This window comes from Ovis canadensis, chromosome 3 (assembly GCF_042477335.2).
Source record: "Ovis canadensis isolate MfBH-ARS-UI-01 breed Bighorn chromosome 3, ARS-UI_OviCan_v2, whole genome shotgun sequence".
Classification (NCBI taxonomy): domain Eukaryota; kingdom Metazoa; phylum Chordata; class Mammalia; order Artiodactyla; family Bovidae; genus Ovis; species Ovis canadensis.
Window position 1 is genome coordinate 181,658,507 of NC_091247.1, and position 21,302 is coordinate 181,679,808.

At 36.8% G+C, this 21,302-nt stretch overlaps 1 protein-coding gene across 4 annotated transcripts in view; it reads right to left on the bottom strand.

Annotated features, from left to right (window-relative positions):
• CRY1 (cryptochrome circadian regulator 1) overlaps window positions 1-21,302 on the bottom strand; it is an 88,714-nt gene that overhangs the window by 43,359 nt on the left and 24,053 nt on the right. Inside the window, exon 1 of one of the 4 annotated variants that reach the window (XM_069581081.1) lies at window positions 19,427-19,664. The exons of the other annotated variants lie outside the window; for them this stretch is intronic. Coding sequence (XP_069437182.1) covers window positions 19,427-19,437 — 11 coding nt within the window. The 5' untranslated portion in view covers window positions 19,438-19,664. Of the gene's footprint in view, window positions 1-19,426; window positions 19,665-21,302 lie in introns of those variants that run through there. 4 annotated transcript variants of the gene reach the window in all.

A 21,302-nucleotide genomic window follows, 5' to 3' on the forward strand; every position in this document is an offset into this window, starting at 1 on the left:
ATTTAGGAATTAGTGAAAAGAGAACACATATATAATAGAAACAAGCCAAAATGTATTGCTTGAAGAAACAATATTATAAATATCTGACAAGGTAAATGAAGGGAAAAAATGAGAGAAGGCGAAATAAACAATATTAAGAATAAAAAAGAAGAGGGACTTACCTGGTAACCCAGTGGTTAAGACTCTGCATTCCCAATCCAGGGAGCACAGGTTAAAAAAAAAAAATTAAAATGAAGATATAATCTCAGATACTGTAGGGATTAAGTGGAAAATAAGACAGTATGAACAATTTTAAGGAAATAAATCTGAAAATTTGATAAGGTAGATGAATTCCTTATTAAAAGTTACTCAGCAAGAAATTTAAAACTCACCAGAACTGACTCAAGAGCAAAAAAAGAACATGAAGTGGATCTCACAGCTATTAAAGAGATTGAATTCGTGGTTAAAAATCTTACATGAAAATCATAAGTGAGTCAGTTATACAGATGAATTGTACCAAACATTCATAAAATAGACAGTTTTAATTTTATAGAAGATTGTAACCTCATACTGAGTATAGACAAAAAGGAACACTCCTCAACTGACTTTATGAGATGAGATTTACTTGGATGCCAAAATCAGAACAGATGCAGAAGGAGAAACTATTAAAATTCAATTTCCATTTTGCCTCAACAAACCAGGACTAGAAGATAACCTCCTTAATGGTGAAAAGGGCATTTACAAAAAGTATAGAAAACATTCTATTTAATGGCAAAATGTTTTAAGTATTTCTTTCAGGACTAGGAAGAAGACAAGGATGCCTGCCACTGTTTCTATTCAACTTGGTACTAGCAGGACTAAAAAATATAGTAAAAAGATCAGGAGATAAAAGGAAATAAAGAAACGAAAGCACATTTATTTACAGATGGCATGAGAGTTGACACTATCAAATACAGAAAAAGAATACAGAGAAAATTATTAAAATTAGTAATTAGAGTTTAAAAGGGTCAAGATCACTCAATCTCTGGAATCAATTTATACTAATACAACCTATGTAATTAGGCCTCCTTGATCTCAAAAATCACACAAAGCTATTTATAATCTAGAACTCTTACTCCTTGTCTATTTTTAGAAATCACAGCATTATGACTCTATCAGGTTAGGCCAAAATCAAGTATAAGATGTACTTCTAGGCTTTAAAGGATTTACATACAAATAAATAAAATCTAACGTGTTCAAAAGCATGCTTTTCCAGATCTATGTGTAATGCATCTCAGTAGTCTGTCTTATTTGAAATTTCTCTCTCTCAGAAAAAGACTAGTTACATGTAAATTATATCTCAGTAAAGCTGGGGAAAAAAGATTTAATAATATTTTTATTTTCATCTGTGGAAAATAAGGTTCGTGGTTATCAGAGAGGATAGAAGCACAATAAAGGCAAAGGGGCTCAACTGTATGGTGACTGTTTTCATGATGAGCAGGCTACAGTATACACATATATTGAATCATAACATACAAATGAAACTTCTGTGTTATAAACCAATTTACCTCAATAATAATTTTAAAAGATAGGAATCCTTTAAAAGGTTTTGTGCAAACACTGGGACGCAATATGATAACTTTTAGAATAATTTCTTGGACTGATGGGTGGAAAATGAGTATCAGCACAGGGCAGAAATAGGATGACTACTGAGGAGACTACTATACTACTCTAGAGAAGAGATGATGGTGCCATGAATAGGAGTGGTAACAGTAAAAATGATAAGAGCAGTTGGTATCTGGGTAGATATTCAAGAAGTAATACAGCAAAGGAAGTGGATTGTTAAATCTGGAGTCTAAGACAGAAGTGAGATTGCAAGATATAAAACTGGAATTCATCAGCACATATATGGCAGCCATAAGGAGAAAGGAAAAGACCTGATAGAAGAAAAGGACCTTCACTTTGAATGGACAGAAGGACTGACAGGACAGAAAGAAGGTTGGAGAGACAGAAGAAAAAGAAGAGAAAGGACGGAATGAGGTCTGGATATACAGAAAGTGAAAGTGCAGTTGCTCAGTCATGTCCGACTCTTTGTGACCCCGTGGATTGTAGCCTATCAGGCTCCTCCGTCCACGGGATTTTCCAGGCAAGAGTGCTGGAGTGGACTGCCATTTCCTTCTCCGAAGCAGAGGATAAATATGTGAATTCCTAGAAGGAAATATGGGAAGAATGACTGATGGAAGAAAGGGAGGGAGAGAGGACAGATAAATGGGATAAAGATGTAATAACACATGAGAGAAGTAAGGATACATGACAGAAAGAAGCAAGAGTATATGGGACAGAGAAGTAAAGACTGATATGATAAAGAAGAAAGAATGAACATAGGATAGAGAAGAGGGAGAGATGGTAAAAGGGTCAAAAAAGGGGGGGGGAGAAAAGATAACATGGAAATCAAACTGAAATTTGAGAATCCTAAGTCTGATGCAATTATCATGAACAAAAGGGGTTAATTTTATATAATTACTAATAAGTGAGTTATGAACCAGTCATAGACCTCAAACGCATCCCATTAATTTCATGGTTGAAAATAAGAAACGTCTCATCTTTATAGATACTATATAACTACTTACAGAAGTTGTTCTATGCTTAGAGAGAGAACTATAGGTGAAACTAAATGAACCCAAAGTATTATCCTGTCATTTACTTGATAAACAGACTCATTTGGATTCATGTTAACTTTTATTCTCTTTAGAGATATTTGAGAGTTAATTACTATTAGTAATAAATGTGAAGTTGTATTCTGAGGTACATTCTTTCATTCATACAACCAACATCTGGGTATCTACACAGAACACAATAAATCCAGGATTCCAGTTCTTGGAGTCTCCAAGTTCAATGAGGGAATAAGATATGCACATTTATTATTCTACTAATACATCGTATTATTAAAGTCCCTAGCGTTAAAGGACATATAAAAGGAAAGCAATTATGCTGAAGAAGATCTCTACAACTTTACAAAGACATAACTGATCTGGATCTATAGTATCTATCACAGCACTCTGTGACAGAAGTTTTACTCAGTCTTTCTTGAAATATATTTTAACTTCTGAGGTTCATTTAAACTAGTATGGTTATGTAGTATGTCTCCCTAATCCCCAAATCACAAAGGTACTTGAAATCTAAGACTTTTACTATTCCATGTGTATTTTTAGAAACCAGAACATTCTAACCCTATGACGGTAGGCCAAAAATCATATTGAAAATCTACTTCTAGGCTTTAGAGGATTAAAACAGAACTAAATAAAATTTGTGTAACACATGTACAAAAGCAAATGACAGCATTACATGTATTGGTTTTCTGATATTCCTACCAGAAAATTCTCTTCTAATAATGCTAGTTTCCTCTAGACATTAAGTCAAGATTTTTAGAGGTTTTCATGCTGGTAGTACTATGAAAAAGAAGAGGGAAAAAAGTGCCAGAGAAGGAAAAAACGCTATAAAAGATGAAACAAGTACCCAAATGTTGCTTTCCAAATATCCTTCTCCAATAAGAAGAACCAGGATTCCACAGAGTGGTGGCTGATTTCAGAATAGAGCGAAAAAATATAAAAGATGAGAGGAGCATCTCATGGTGTCAGAAAGTAAGAAAGTGCTAAAGGAAAATAAGATGAGTGCATGTCTAAAAATAAGATGGATATCAAAGGTGGACCAATTTAAACAAAACAAACAGCAATGGTAATAGATTATAACCCAAAGAACAAAACAAACATACATCTACAAATTTATAAATCTACAAATTTCATTACTGAATAATGAAACATGTGGAGGGAGAAGGAATACATCTTCAATTACAGAAGAAATCCAACTAATAAATATGGAAGGGATGAAAAAAATCACGATTGGAATAGCACTTAATAACTGCTTCAATCAAGCAAGAGCCACTGATGAATATAAAAATTAGTATCTGAAATAATAAGAAGAAAAAGAATATTAATATAACCTCTGGTGGCTCAGATGATAAAGAAATCTGCCTGCAGTGTAGGAGATCTGGGTTTGATCCCTGGGTTAGAAGATCTTCTGGACAGGGAATAGTACCCACTCTAGTATTCTTGCCTGGAGAATTTCATGGACAGAGGAGCCTGGCAGGCTACACTCCATGGGGTCACAAAGAGTTGGACACAACTGAGCAACTAACATTTTCACTTTTCATATAACCTCAAAATATCTCTCCCAAAATATTTATTAATTACAAAGGAAAAAAATAGTAATCTTACAATGGAGAAACCCAGCAGACACTCTTAGCCAATGATCAGTGGTAATATCACCAATAATAATACACATTGATACCATGTCTCCCGTCATATGAGAAAGCCACATCACTTGTGGTATTTTTCAAAAATGCAAAGCCTCAAGCACAAGAAAACATAAGTCCATTTTGTAGGGACATCCTACAAAATGCCTAATTAGTACTTTTAAAACTCTTAAGGTCTTGAAAGACAAGGAAAGACCAAGATATTGTTACCAGCCAGAAGAAAATAAGGAGACATGCAATGGAGAATTCTAGACTGGACATTGAAACAGAAAAAGATGTCAGTGAAAAAATTGTGAAATTCATATAAAGTCTGTAGTTTCATTAACAGCACCATACAAATGCTAATTTCCTACTTCTGATTAACTATGCTGGTGCTGCTAAGTCGCTTCAGTCGTGTCCAACTCTGTGCGACCCCAGAGACCGCAGTCCACCAGGCTCCCCCGTCCCTGGAATTCTCCAGGCAAGAACACTGGAGTGGGTTGCCATTTCCTTCTCCAGTGCATGAAAGTGAAAAGTCAAAGTGAAGTCGTTCAGTCGTGTCTGACTCTTAGCAACCCCATGGACTGCAGCCTATCAGGCTCCTCTGTCCATGGGATTTTCCAGGCAAGAGTACTGGAGTAGGTAGCTGTTCCCTTCTCCAGGGTATCTATCTTCCCAACCCAGGGAGCGAACCCAGGTCTCCTGCATTGCAGGCAGATTCTTTACCAGCTGAGCCACCAGGGAAGCCCAAGAATACTGGAGTGGGTAGCCTATCCCTTCTCCAGTGGATCTACCTGACCCAGGAATCGAACCAGGGTCTCCTGCATTGTAGGTGGATTCTTGACCAGCTAAGATACCAGGGAAGCCATTTACATAAGCATTATGTAACTATACTATTAGTTACTGATTAACTTAGTTACTGATTAACTTAGTTACTGATACTGATTAACTATACTATGACTACATAAGATATTAACATTAAGAGATGCTGGGTGAAGGGTACACAATAACTATTATTTTTGCAATTCTTAAATAAGCCTAAAATTATTTCAAAATAAAACAAAAAAACAGATCATTGAGAGCACTGCATCCTGAAATAAACAGGTTTGGAAAGTTCCTTCCTACATGAATATTACTTTCACATCTCTACCAGTGGTGGTTGGATGGCATCACCAACTGAATGGGCTTAAGTTGAGTAAACTCCAGGAGACAGTGAAGGATAGGGAAGCCTGGCCTGCTGCAGTCCATGGGGTCACAAAGAGTTGGACAAGACTTAGCAACTGAACAACAACAGGTAGTAACCACTTACAGTAGGGAATGCCAAGTATGGGGGAAAGAATGGATGTTTTATGGGCTAATTGATAAGATTTCATCAATAAGGCAATACTCAGCAAGGTTCTGAAATGAGACTACACGAAAGCCTTTGACTATGTAGATCACAACAAACTGGAAAATGCAAAGAGATGGGAATACCAGACCACCTGATCTGCCTCCTGAGAAACGTGTATGCAGGTCAACAAGCAACAGTTAGAACCGGACATGGAACAATGGACTGGTTCAAAATTGGGAAAGGAGTACGTCAAGGCTATATGTTGCCACCTTGCTTACTTAACTTCTATGCAGAGTACATCACGGGAAATGTCAAGCTGGATGAAGCACAAACTGGAATCAAGACTGCCAGGAGAAATATCAATAATCTCAGATATGCAGATGACACCAACCTTATGGCAGAAAGCAAAAAGAAACCAAAGACCCTCTTGATGAAGCTGCAAGAGAAGAGTGAAAAAGCTGGCTTAAAACTCAACATTCAAAAAACAAAGATCATGGCATCTGGTCCCATCACTTATCGGCAAATAGCAGGAGAAACAACGGGAACAGTCAGAGACTATTATCTTGGGCTCCAAAATCACTGCAGATGGTAACTGCAGCTATGAAATTAAAAGATGCTTGCTCCTTGGAAGAAAAGCTATGACCAACCTAGACAGCATATTAAAAAGTAGAGACATTACTTTGCCAACAAAGGTCCGTCTAGTCAAAGTGATGGTTTTTCCAGTAGTCATGTATGGCTGTGATAGCTGGACCATAAAGAAGGCTGAATGCCAAAGAATTGATGCTTTTGAGCTGTGGTGTTGGAGAAGATGCTTGAGAGTCCCTTGGACTGCAAAGAGATCAAACCAGTTAATCTTAAAGGAAATCAACCCTGAATATTCATTGGAAGGACTAATGCTGAAGCTGAAGCTCCAATACTTCAGCCACCTGATGCAAAGCGCCAACTCATTAGAAAAGATCCTGATGCTGAGAGAGACTGAAGGAAGGAAATGGGGGTGACGGAGGATAAGATGATTGGATGGCATCGCTGGCTCAATGGATATGAGTTTGAGCAAACTCCCGGAGATAGTGAACGACAGGGAAGCCTGGCCTGCTGCAGTCCATGGGATTGCAAAGAGTTAGACATGAGTGAACAACAACAGCAAAGCCAAGAGGGTACTGGGGAAGAGCAACAGCCTAGAGATTTAATAGCATGTTTGAGGAATAGCAAGATGGTCAATATGGTTGCCGCTCAGGGAGGAATAGGAAGAAGACAAAGAATAGATAAGGTGAGCAAATTATTTAAGGCCTCGTTGATGCTTTTGAACTGTGTTGTTGGAGAAGACTCTTGAGAGTCCCTTGGACTGCAAGGAGATCCAACCAGTCCATCCTAAAGGCGATCAGTCCAGGGTGTTCATTGGAAGGATTGATGTTGAAGCTGAAACTCCAATACTTTGGCCACCTGATGCGAAGAGCTGACTCATTTGAAAAGACCCTGATGCTGGGAAAGATTGAGAGCAGGAGGAGAAGGGAACGACAGAGGATGAGATGGTTGGATGGCATCACCGACTCAATGGACATGGGTATGGGTGGACTCTGGGAGTTGGTGATGGACAGGGAGGCCTGGCGTGCTGCGGTTCATGGGGTCACAAAGAGTCGGACATGACTGAGCGACTGAACTGAACTGGACACTGTAAGAGTTTTCTTTGCCTTTTGCACCAAGATAAATGGAAAGGGACTGGAAAGTTAAGAGAACAATAGCAACACGAAGGTTTTACAGGGTAATTCGGACAATCAGATGAAGAACTGGGCTAAGAGATCAATTAAGAAATTAAAGCAGTTATCCAGGTAAGAGAAAATGATGGCTTAGGTCAAGCTGTAATAATGATGGAATGAGAAATGACTAGATTCTGGATATATTTTTAAGGTATAACCTATAGAATCACATGAAAAATGTGAGATATGAGATAGAGAGCAAAGCTGATTTCAAATTAAGGGCACATGACAGGATAAAATTTCTATTTATTAAGATGGGAGAATACAGGACAAGGTGCTTTAGGGATTTTGTTTTATTTAAAAATTGGGAACAAACTTTCCAGTTTTAATTTGTATTCATATTCATTATTTTCTTCCTTTCACCTTCTTGTAGTTTATTTTTTCTAATTTTTTTTCAACTTCTTGGAAAGGAATACTTCCGTCTCAGATTTTTATCTTTCTTCTTTTCAACCTTATGCTTTTGGGGCCATAAATGTCTTTGGCTGTATTTCACAAATTTTGATATGTCATTGTCATTTAGTCCAAATATTTTAAAATTTCCACTGTAATTTCTATTTTATTATTTGTAAGAATATTGCTTAACTATTGGTATTTGGGGATTTTTTGTTAGTAATTCTGAACTTATCTCATTGTGATTAAAGAACACACCCTCTGTTATTTCAATGTTGTGAAATATTAGACTTGCTTTATGACCCAGGATACAATTAATTTTGTTAATCTTTCAATGTACTCTTGAAAAGAATATGTATACTGTAGGTGTTGGATAAAATGCTCTACTTATGTGAATTCAAAGTTGTTAATCATATTGTTCCAATCCTTTAAACTACTGATTTCTGGTCTGCCTATTCCACTAGTTATTTAAAGAAGTATATATTTTTCTCTGTGACTCTAAATTTTTCTATTTCTCCTTTTAGTTCTATCAATATTGGCTTTCTGTATTTTGAAACTATATTTTACACATACAAATTTAGAAGTGCTATGTCTTTCTGAAGGACTATCCATTTTAAAGACCTGGATATTTCCTTCTTTATCTTTAATAAAGCTTCTTGCTTTAAACTCTATCTGATATTACTAAAGTGATACTAGCTTTCTATTAGTATTTGCATGGTATATCTTTTCCCATGGTTTTACTTCAGCTCATCTTTCAGTTCCGTTCAGTCGCTCAGTTGTGCCCGACTTTTTGTAATAGCATGAACTGCAGCATGCCAGGCCTCCCTATCCATCACCAGCTGCCAGAGTTTACTCAAACTCATGTCCATTGAGTTGACGATGTCATCCAGCCATCTCATCCTCTGTCGTCCCATTCTCCTCCTGCCCTCAATCTTTCCCAGCATCAGGGTCTTTTCAAATAAGTCAGCTCTTCATATCAGGTGGCCAAAGTATTGGAGTTTCAGCTTCAACATCAGTCCTTCCAATGAACACCCAGGACTGATCTCCTTTAGGATGGACTGGTTGGATCTCCTTGCAGTCCAAGGAACTCTCAAGAGTCTTCTCCAATACCACAGTTCGAAAGCATCAATTCTTCTGCACTCAGCTTTCTTCTCTATAGTCCAACTCTTACATCCATACATGACTACTGGAAAACCATAGCCTTGACTAGACAGACCTTTGTTGGCAAAGTAATGTCTCTGCTTTATAATATGCTGTCTAGATTGGTCATAACTTTTGGACAGAGGATGAGATGGCTGGATGGCATCACCGACTCGATGGACGTGAATCTGAGTGAACTCTGGGAGTTGGTGATGGGCAGGGAGGCTTGGCGTGCTGCAATTCATGGTGTCGCAAAGAGTCTGACACCACTGAGTGATTGAACTGAACTGATTATGTGTTAATTACAGATTAACACAATGGAAAAATGGACAAGAGACCTGAAGAAGCACTTTCTGAAAGAAAGTATCCAATGACTACTAACAACATGAAAAAACACTCAACTTCTTTGGTAATCACAAAGTGAAAATTAAAGCTATAATGAAATAACACTTCACATCCATCAGAATGATTGAAAAGAAAAAGACCAACAATAACAAGTGTTGATAAGAGTATAGGTCATCTCAAGACTCCCATGAACTGCTGGCAGGAATGTGAATGACATAATCACTTTGGAAAACTCACACTGTTACTAACAGTGAAGAAATGCCTACCCTATGACTCAGCAGTGCCACTCCTATGCATATATCCTCCCAGAATGTGTAGACATATTTACTGGGAGATGTACAAAAATGTTCTCTGTAGCTTTGTTCATAATGGTTCATCTGGAGAAAAATGGATGAGTTATGATGTTCATAAAAGGAACTTGATGGAATTCAACAACTAATCTATGGAAAATAAACAGTGATTAAAAGAAACAGTTGGATCCTTCATACTTACTTTCCATTATCATATTTTTTAATGGATAGGAAGCTCTTACTGAAAGTTTAGGGTAGTGGTAGGAAATGACACTACAAGACAGGTAACAATTAAGTTGAATATAGTAAGTCCCCTACATACCAAACAACTCCCATTCTGAGAACATGTTCATAAGTACAGGTTGTTCATCCAATCTGTTCATAAGTTCCACAAAATTAGCCTAGGTACCCAACTAATGGGGCTTCCCAGGTGGCACTAGCAGTAAAGAACCTGCCTGCCTTTGCAGGAGATGCAAGAGATGCAGGTTTGACCCCTGGGTCGGGGAAAATCCACTGGAGGAGGACATGACGACCCACTCCAGTATTCTTTACTGGAGAATCCCATGGACAGAAGAACCTGGCAGGCTATAGTCACTAGGGATGCAAAGAGATGGACATGCCTGAAGCACGCATGCACCCAACTAATACAATCAGCTATCTAGTATTATAATACTTATAATACTTTTTACATTAATAATGAACTAAAACAAACAAATATAAAAAATAAAATGTTTTTAATCTTACAATACAGTATCTTGAAAAGTACAACAGAACCAGCTACATTACTGCTGCTTTTATGCTTGCTTCCAGACATCCTAGGCTTGAAATAATGATACTGCACTACTGCACTCTATACAGTAGTATAAAGTACACAAAAGCACAAGCACTTGTGGAGGATGTATGCACATGATAATGGGCATCAGACACGTGAACCAACTTACATAACTGGACACACAAACACACATTCACATCTGTGAAAGTTTACAGCTTGAAGGTTTGTATACAGGGGACTTACTATATTAGACAACTTTACCCTGTATGTCTTCTTTGGAAAAATTCCTATTCAGGTTTTTTTACCCACTTTTTGACTGTATTGATAACTTCTACAATATTGAGTTGTACAATGTGTTTTTATATTTTAGATGTTAACGACTCATTAGTCACATCATTTGACATATTTTCTCCATCTATAATCTGCCTTCTCATTTTGTCAATGGTTTCCTTTGTTGTGCAAAAGCTTTTAAGTTTGATTAAGCCTCATTTGTTTATTTTTGCTTGATTTCTTTTACCTTGGGAGACTGATTTTTAAAAATATTTTTATGATTTATGTCAGAGAATGTTTCCCCTATATTCTTTTAGGAGTTTCATGGTTGTCATATCTAATATTTAGGTCTTTAAACCATTTTGACTTTATTTTTGTATATGGTACGAGGGAATGTTCTAATTTCATTGATTTACATGCAGTTATCTAGCATTCCCAACACCATTTACTGAAGAGATTGTCTTTTCTCCATTGAATATCTTGCCTCCTTTGTCATAGATTAATTGACTGTAGGTGTGTGGGTTTATTTCTGAGCTCTCTATTCTCTATTGAACCATATGTCTGTTTTTGTACCAATACCATATTGTTTTGATTGCTGCTGTTTTGTAGTATAGTCAGAACTCTGGGAGGGTTATGTCTCCAACTTTGTCCTTTTTCCTCAGGACTGCTTTGACAATTTTAGGTCATTTAGGTTCCATTTAGGTCATATAAAATTTTAAGATCATTTGTTCTAGTTGTGAAAAATGTCATGGGTATTTTGATAGAGCTTGCATTAACTCTGTAGATTGCTTTGGGTAGTATGACCATTTTAACAATACTAATTCTTTCCAACCAGTCCATTCTGAAGGAGATCAGCTCTGGGATTTCTTTGGAAGGAATGATGCTAAAGCTGAAACTCCAGTACTTTGGCCACCTCATGCGAAGAGTTGACTTATTGGAAAAGACCCTGATACTGGGAGGGACTGGGGGCAGGAGGAGAAGGGGACAACAGAGGATGAGATGGCTGGATGGCATCACCGACTCCATGGACATGAGTTTGAGTGAACTCTGGGTGTTGGTGATGGACAGGGAGGCCTGGTGCGCTGTGATTCATGGGGTCGCAAAGAGTCGGACACGACTGAGCAAACTGAACTGAACTGAATTCTTTCAAGAGGATGGGATATCTTTCCATTTCTTTGAATCATCTTCAGTTTCCTTTATCAATGTTTTACAGTTTTCAGTGTATAGATCTTTTACCTCCTTGGTTACATTTATTCCTAGGTATTTTAAATTTTTGATGTGATTTTAAATCTTTACACTCTTTTTTTGATATTTCATTGCCAGTGTAAAAAGAAATAAAATGGATTTCTGTATATTAATATTATATATTGCTATCTTGGTGAATTCACTTATTAGTTCTAATAGATTTTGTGTGGAGACTTTATGGCTTTCCATATTATGTACCACGTCATCCACAAATGCTGACAGTTTTACCTCTTCCCTTCCAATTTTGAGTATCTTTTGTATCTTTTTCTTGTTCTATTGTGGCTAGGATTTCCAATATTATGTGGAATAAAAGTGGTGAGGGTGACCATCCTCATCTTATTCCTAAAGTTAGTGGGAAGTCTTTCAGTTTTTCACCATTGAGAATTATGTTCAGTTCAGTCACTCAGTCATGGCCGACTCTGCGACCCCATGGACTGCAGCACACCAGGCTTCCCTGTCCATCACCAGCTCCCAGAGCTTACTCAAACTCATGTCCATCGAATCGGTGATGCCATCCAACCACCTCAACCTTTGCCGTCCCCTTCTCCTCCCACCTTCAATCTTTCCAGCATCAGGGTCTTTTCCAATGAGTCAGTCCTTTGCATCAGATGGCCAAAGTACTGGAATTTCAGTTTCAGCATCAGTCCTTCCAGCAAATATTCAGGACTGATTTCCTTTACAATTGACTGGTTGGATCTCCTTGCAGTCCAAGAGACTCTCAAGAGTCTTTTCCAACACCACAGTTCAAAAGCATGAATTCTTTGGCACTCAGCTTTCTTTATAGTCCAACTCTTACATCCATACATGACTAATGCAATTATGAGTTGAGAATTATGTTAACTATGGATTTGTCATGAATTGCTTTTATTATGTTGAGATAAGTTCCCTCTATAACCACTCTGATGACAATGTTTATAAGTGGACACTGAACTTGGTCAAATGCTTTCTCTACACCTATTAAGATGATCATGTGGTTTTTTATCTTTCCTTTTGTTAATGTGGTATATCACATTGATTGATTTGGATATACAGAACTATTCTTGTGCAAATGGAATAAATCCAACTTGATCATGTATTTATTGTTGGACTCAGTTTGCAAATATTTTGTTAAGAGTTTTCTCATCTATATTTATCAAAGAAATTGATCTGTAATTTTCTGCTTTTAAAATAATCTTATTTATTTATTTTTGAGTGTGCTGTATCTTCGTTGCTGCATGGGATTTACCTAGTTGCAGTGGCTCAGACGGTAAAGCCTCTGTCTACAATGCAGGAGACCCAGGTTCGAGCCCTGGGTTGGGAAGATCCCCTGGAGAAGGAAATGATAATCCACTCCAGTACTATTGCCTAGAAAATCCCATGGACAGAGGAGCCTGGCAGGCTGCAGTCTATGGGGTCGCAAAGAGTCGGACACGACTGAGTGACTTCACTTCACTTCAGTGAGTGGAGGCTACCCTCTAGTTATGATGGGTGGGCTTCTCATTGCAGTGGCTTTTCTTATTGCAAAGCACAGGCTCTAGGGCCATTGGCTTCAGTAGTTGTGGCACATGAGGTCAATGGTTGTGGCTCCCAAGCTCTAGGGCACAGGCTCACTAGTTGTGGCTCACAGGTGTAGCTGCTCCGTGGCATCATCTTGGAACAGGGATCGAACCAGTGTCTCCTGCATTGGTAGGAGCATTCTTTACCATTGAGCCACCAAGGAAGCCCCTGTAATTTTCTCTTTTTTTGTAGTACTTTATGTTATTTTGGTATCAGGCTCTTGGTGGCTTCATAGGATGAATTTGGGAGTGTTTCCTCCTCCTCAATTTTCTGTAATAATTTGAGCAGGATAGGTGTAAGTTCATCTTTGTCTGATAAGAGTTCTCCAGTGAAGCTGTCTGGACTTGGACTTTTATTTGGAAGGACTTTTAAAAATCATAGCTTCTATTTCACTTCTAATGATTGTCTGTTCAACTCATCTATCTCTTGTTGAATCAATTTTGGCAGACTATATGTTTCTAGAAACTTCTCCATTTCATTTCGGTTGTCCAATTTGTTTGCATGGATCTTTTCACAGTACTCTCCTATGATATTTTTTTCTATTTCTGTGGTGTCTGTTGTTGTTTCTTTATTTCATTTCTTATTTTATTTGGGTCTCTCTTCTTCTTGGTGCACATACCTAAAGGTTTGACAATTTTATCTTTCCAAAAAGAGCACTCTCGATTTTACTGCTATTTTCTACTTTTTAGGTCTATTTTATTTGTTTCTTCTCTGATTCTTCTCTCATCTTTATTATTTCTTTCCTTCTGCTGACTTTGGGTTTTGTCTGTTCATTTACTTTAGGTGGTAGGTTAGGTTGTTTATTTGAGAATTTCTTGATTCCTGAAGGCCTGTACTGCTATTAACTTCCCTCTTAAAACAGCTTTTGCTGTATCCCATAGATTTTTTTAATATTGTATTTTCATTTTCACTTGTCTTAATGTATTTTCTGATTTCTTCTTTGATGATGTCATTGACCCATTGGTTTTTTTAGTAGCATGTTGTTTAGTCTCCATGTATTCATTCTTTACCTGTTTTTCTTTCTGTGGTTGCTTTCAAGTTTCATAAAATTGTAGTCAGAAAAGATTCTTAAAATAATTTCTATCCTCTTAAATTTACTGAGGCTTGTTTTTACTAGAGAACATTCCATGAGTGCTTGAAAAGAATGTTTACTTCTTGGATGAAGTGTCCTGTAGATATCAGTTAAGTCCAACTGATCTATTATCTCATGCAGTTTCCAAAGACAGAGGAAGACAGAAACATTTCTTAAATTCCAAACAAGAGGGCCTGGACCTGTCATGGACCACAAATTCTAATCACATCTGCTTGCACATGTGAGAAAAGAATGTTCCCTGACTGTCAGATGTTACATAATTATATGACAAAACATAATCTAATTAGAGAAAAAAGCAACAACAGAAGTGTACTTAATGAACTGTGTGAACCACCTTATTTTACTTAGGTTAAAAAGTCATATTTAGGCCTGTATTAACTTTTACTATCTTTAGGGTCCACTAGTGGAATGGTCCACACCATTTATATATATATATTTTTTTTAATATTAAGAACCAGTGACACAATGTAGAAAAATATATCTGAAGCATTTTCATTCATTCATTCTTTAAATAAACATTTTGGCATTTTCCTGAGATACAAAAACAAATATAGAACTCCCATCTGTCAGGCCTCCCTAGTTTAATGAACATAAGCTATAAAAAACTATTACATTTCTTAGTAAATGGTATTATTAAAGTTTATGGTACTAAGTAAACGCAGAGGAATTAACTCTGTCAAGGGAGGATCATAAAGTTTCACAAAGATGATGTTTGATATGAGTCTTTAACTATCACAGCACTTCAATTTTATGACAGTAGTGGAAGATGATCTTAAATACAAGTATTATATATCTTTTGGAACTGAATTACACTAGTACAACTATATGTAACTTATGTTGTCCTCATTTCAAAAATCACTTTGAAATACTTGTAATCTAGGCCTCCTACTAATCTTTGTCTATTTTTAGAGAGCACTGCACTGTAACATCTGAAGGATAGGCAAAATCAGGTAGGAGGTCTATTTCGCGGCTCTAGAGGACTTACATGGAATTAAATAAAATCTGTTAAACATTTGTAAAAAGCAAACTGTCTTAGAGAACTATAAATAATGGGTTTTGTTGTCAAATAGCCTAAAAGAAATTTCTTTTCTGAAAATTTTATTCAAAAATGCTGAAAGTTATACTGATTTTGCTTATCCATGACCTAAATTAAACATAAGCAATTCAAGTTTTCCAGAAGATTTCTCCAATAGTAACTAAATAAGTACACCAAAAGTAACAATAATAAAAGAAGAAACCTAGGTCATAGAAGGTGAACCACAGTATTCTAATGTAATATGATTTGTGACTTTCCCAAAATGTCAGTACCTACTTACCATATTGACAATGCCTTGAACAATCCTATGTAACCATTTATTTATTCAATAAGTATTTATTGAGAACCTATCAGGAACTGGGACTATACTAGATATTAGGGATACAACTGTGACATTATTTTAAAAAGATATTCTTACTATTGTATTGCTATAGCTTACCTTCTAGTAGGGGATGGATGGTGACAGAATAATAAAAAAGAAATCAGTCAAATGGTAATAAGTGAAGAATAAAAGGTTAAAGGGGGAATAAAAGAATGGAGATTGCTATTTTATATAAGACTGTCAGGTAAATCCTCAGTGATAATGGAATATTCATGCAGAGATCTGAAGGGAACTGAGAGAACAAGTCACACTGATAGAAAAACATTCTCCACAAAGGGAACAGCAAATGTACAGTCCAGATTGGGAATATGTATAATACTGTAAAAACAACACTCAAAAGGCCATGATGGCTGTAGCACAGAGACTGAAAGACAGAGTGGTAAGAAACCAAGTTAGAAAGCTATCAAATTCCCATTCACACAGTATCTTACAAACTATTTTAAGGGTTATGCCTTTTACTCTTGAGACATAAGTCATTAGAAGATTGATCTTATGGCTACAAAGAATCATTAATAGGTTGAATTGGAGGAAAGGCAGAGCCAGGGAATTCTAAACGGGAACTAATGCAATAGTCTATGTAGTGGCTTGGGCCAAGGTAGTTAATATGGGGGTATGAGACATGGTCTGAGTTTGGATACTTCTTGAAAGCAGATCCAATACAATTTAATTATGTTTAAGTAAAAAGGTATAAATAAAAGCAGGCAAACAAGCAAAAAAACAAAAACAAAAAGTTTAAGAAGAAATGGCACATTTGAAAAGGGACCAAAGAAAACTTCTACTTAAAAATAACTGAAATGAAACATAATGATGAAGCTTAAAAGAGAACTCATGAAACGGAAAGCTGACATAAAGGAATTTTACAAAACAAAATAATGAGAGACAAAGAGATGGAAAATAAGGAGAAGACCTTAAGAACGCAGTGAAAACATCTAACATGTACAAACAGAGTTCCGAAAGGAGGATGAGGTGAGGGCAATATCTGAACAGGAAATAGCTGAAAAATTTTCAGAGCTCATGAAAGATACCAACTTTCAGATTCAAGGAGCCTTACAAATCTAAGAGGAACAAATGTAAAGAAACTTACACAACACTCATCACTGCAAAGCTGAAGAATATATAAGAGAAAGAGAAGATATAAAATTAGACAAAAAGGAACAACATATTACCCTCAAAAAAGTAACAGTGGGAATGGTAGCTGACTATAACTATTATCTCCAGAATGCTGGGAGAAATACTGTCAAGCTAGAATTCTGTACCCAGTGTAAGGACAGAAACACAATATTCAGACAAACAAAACTTGAGAGTCTCCCATTAGCACTATAGACAATGTGATTCCAAGTGGAATATTTGAGATTTTAGGAAGAAAAAAGAATACAGAAGTTAATACATATGTATATAAACACTGGCTTTATAAAACAATAAAATAATGCATTTTGGCTTTTTAAAAAGCAAATAAACACACAAAAACCAGACAGACAGATAGAATATACAAGTCAGGAGGAGACTAACTGGAGTTTAAAAGTTTAAGTGTTTTTTTTCCTCCACACCCTCTCCAGCAAAAAGAATACATTTGAATCAGTTCTAATGAGGTGGATGAAACTGGAGCCGATTATACAGAGTGAAGTAAGCCAGAAAGAAAAACACCAATACAGTATGCTAACACATATATATGGAACTTAGAAAGATGGTAACAATAACCCTGTATGCGAGACAGCAAAAGAGACACAGATGTATAGAACAGTCTTTTGGACTCTGTGAGAGGGAGAGGGTGGGATGATTTGGGAGAATGGCATTGAAACATGTATACTATCATATAAGAAATGAATCGCCAGTCTAGGTTCGATGCAGGATACAGAATGCTTGGGGCTGGTGCACTGGGATGACCCAGAGAGATGGTATGGGGAGGGAGGTGCGAGGGGGGTTCAGGATTGGGAACACGTGGACACCCGTGGCGGATTCATGTTGATGTATGGCAAAACCAATACAGTATTGTAAAGTAAAATAAAGTAAAACACACACACACACACACACACACACACACACACACAAAAGTTTAAGTGTTTTAAAGTATGATCCAATATACGAAGTCACTGATTAACTGATCAGTATGGCTGCAGTAATTTCTAGGGTAAACACTAGAACAATAGCTAAAATAATGTATAACTACCAAGCTTGTACAAAGAAATGAACAAAATGTAAAATAATTAAGTTTAGAAGAGGACGATAAAGAAATAAAACAAGCAGAAAAAAAAGTAAACACAAAATAAGATAGCAGACATAAATCCAACACAAAGGCAATTATAACAAATGTAAATAGGCTTCAATTAAAAACTACAAACCATCAGGCCAATTAATCAAAATGCCAAAGATACGCTACTTATAAGAGATATCTAAAAACAGGTTTACAGAAAGAGTGAAACAAAAGGATACCAAAAGTTCACCATAAAAATATCAAAGAAAGCTGCTGCAGCCATATCAGTTACAAACTAATTAAGAAAAAATACTTAGCAAAATTCATGACAAACACTTCAATTCACCAGAAAAATAAATAAATTTAAATATAACACAGCCATCACACTTCATGATATAAAACCTAGAATAATCCATTAATCAGGAGGACATACATTACAATAATCTTACAATGTATAAAGTAAAAGTGACAGAACTTCAAAGAGAAACTCATGACTAAATTGGGGGAGATTTTAACACTCTTCTGATAATAACTGAGATATACAAGCAGACCAAAACTAATCATAGAAGATTTGGAGAACACATTAACAACTTTGACCTGATGAGGAAAAAAAAATACTCCACACAATCACAGCAGTAGAAGAATAGTATTAACATGGAACTTAGAAAAAAAAAGAAAATTGACTAGGACATTAAAAACGTCTAAACAAATTTCATAGAATTAAATACTGCAGAGCATATTCTTTGGCCTTTATGTATTTAAGCTAAAAATTAATACTAAAAAGATAATTAGAAAAACTTTATGTTTGAAATATAATAAATATTATAAATAAATACTATAGTAATACTAAAGTATATTTAACATCTAAATGCCTACTGCTAAGTTGCTTCAGTCGTGTCTGACTTTGTGTGACCCCACAGACGGCCTCCCACCACGCTCCCCAATCCCTGGGATTCTCCAAGCAAGAACACTGGAGTGGGTTGCCATTTCCTTCTCCAATGCATGAAAGTGAAAGTGAAGTCGCTCAGTCATGCCCGACTCTTAGCGACCTCATGGACTGCAGCCTACCAGGCTCCTCTGTCCATGGGATTCTCCAGGCAAGAACACTGGAGTGGGGTGCCATTGCCTTCTCCATTAGGGAAAAAAAGGCTAAATATTATCAGCCTAAACATGCATCTCAAGAAGTTAGAGTAACAAAAAGATATCAGAAGGAAGAAATAAAAATAACAGGAGCTATTAATGAAATTGAAAACAAATCTATAATAGAGAAAGATGATCAGTAAGGACAACAGTTGGTTCTCTGAAGATAATTAATCAACATTTGACAAATTCATCACAACAAAAAGAGAGGACAGAAATAAGCAATATCTAAGACCGAAAGGGAAAATAATAACACTACTTACATTTGGATCATACACAAAAATAAGTAGGTTTCAATTTCAAGTAATGGCCTAATTATTTAGATCAATATTCCCAGTAAAACAAATAAAAAATATTTGTTTTTAACATATAAAAATACATCTTATTAAAGCAGCTAAGATCTGACAAGACAATAAGGAATTAATAAACTAAAAGCTAAGTAGAACACATAATCAGCTTTTGCCCTAAGAGCATTTGCTATCCCTAAAGCATCTGAAGAGTGGTTTTAATCATCTCATGACACAAGGGAAATAGACGACAAAGCCTAGGCTCTGTCCAAGATAGAAGGGTTAAAATAAGATACCCCTAACAGTGGCCAGGATGCCAAAACACCACACAAACCCTCAGGAAATGAGTAAACATATAAAGTCCTCCTTTACACCACACAGTGGTGAGGTTGCCCGTGGCATTCAACAAAAAAAAGGGAAGAAAATCAACAAAAAGAAATGAAGCTTCTTAAGCACTGACCAGCCCTGGGACAGAGATGCAGCCCAAATTCAAATCATCAGGATAGTACAAGAAACTTCACACCAAAACATTGAACTGTCCCTCAAGTTGCAGCGACGGATGACTCTGAGAAGTAAGTTCAAATTCTCTCTGAAGAAAGGAACCGTCAGGAATTCCCCACCAATAACTTTCAAAGGCAATGAGAAAAGTCCTCAAAGCAGCTATAGCATAGGGATAGATGACAGATTACCTTTAAGGGATCAACAGTTCTCAATAGCAACAGTGGAAACCATAAAGCAGGATTATATTTTCAATACGCTGAAAAAACGAAAACAACCCAAAACAGCAGTCTAAAATTCTATATGCATGAAAATATTTTTAAAGAATTGAGATGAACATATAGGCATACTATAATAAAAGATGAAAAGATATGTCTTTAAAAGATCTCACTAAAGGAAACTATAAATATGTTTCAGATAGAAGTGGTTTCAGATGACTGCCTAGTATGTAAGAAAAATAAAAAAGAAAGTAGTAAATATAGGCATAAATCAAAATGAACTCTGACTTTACAAAATAACTATCTAATAATACCTAATAGAATTTTTAAAAAAGGACAGAATTAAAACACAGAGCAAATGCTAACATATGGGGCGGGGTAAATGAGATTTCAGACTCCCTGTCTCGTGTCCGACTCTTTGCGACCCTGTGGACTGTAGCTCACCAGGCTCCTCCGTCCATGAGATTCTCTAGGCAAGAATACTGGAGTGCGTTGCCATTTCCTTCTCCAGGGGATCTTCCCAACCCGTGGATCAAACCCAGGTCTCCCGCATTGCAAGCAGACGCTTTAACCTCTGAGTCACCGGGGAAGCCGCATACTATGCAGAAGGAGGTCAAAAGTTCTACGTTCAGTTCAGTTCACTCGTTCAATCGTGTTCAACTCTTTGCAACACCATAAACCACAGCACACCAGGCCTCCCTGTCCATCACCAACTGCCAGTCTACCCAAACCCATGTCCATCGAGTCGGTGATGCCATCCAACCATCTCATCCTCTGTGGTCCCCTTCTCTTCCTGGCCTCAGTCTTTCCAACATTAAGGTCTTTCAAATGAGTCAGCTCTTCGCATCAGGAGGCCGAAGTATTGGAGTTTCAGCTTCAACATCAGTCCTTCCAATGAACATCCAGGACTGATCTCTTTTCAGGATGGACTGGTTGGATCTCCTTGCACTCCAAGGGACTCTCAAGAGTCTTCTCCAACACCACAACCCAAAAGCATCAATTCTTCGGTATCAGCCTTCTTTATAGTCCAACTCTCACAACCATACATAACTACTGGAAAAACCATAGCCTTGACTACACAGACCTTTGTTGGCAAAGTGATGTCTCTGCTTTTGAATATGCTGTCTAGGTTGGTC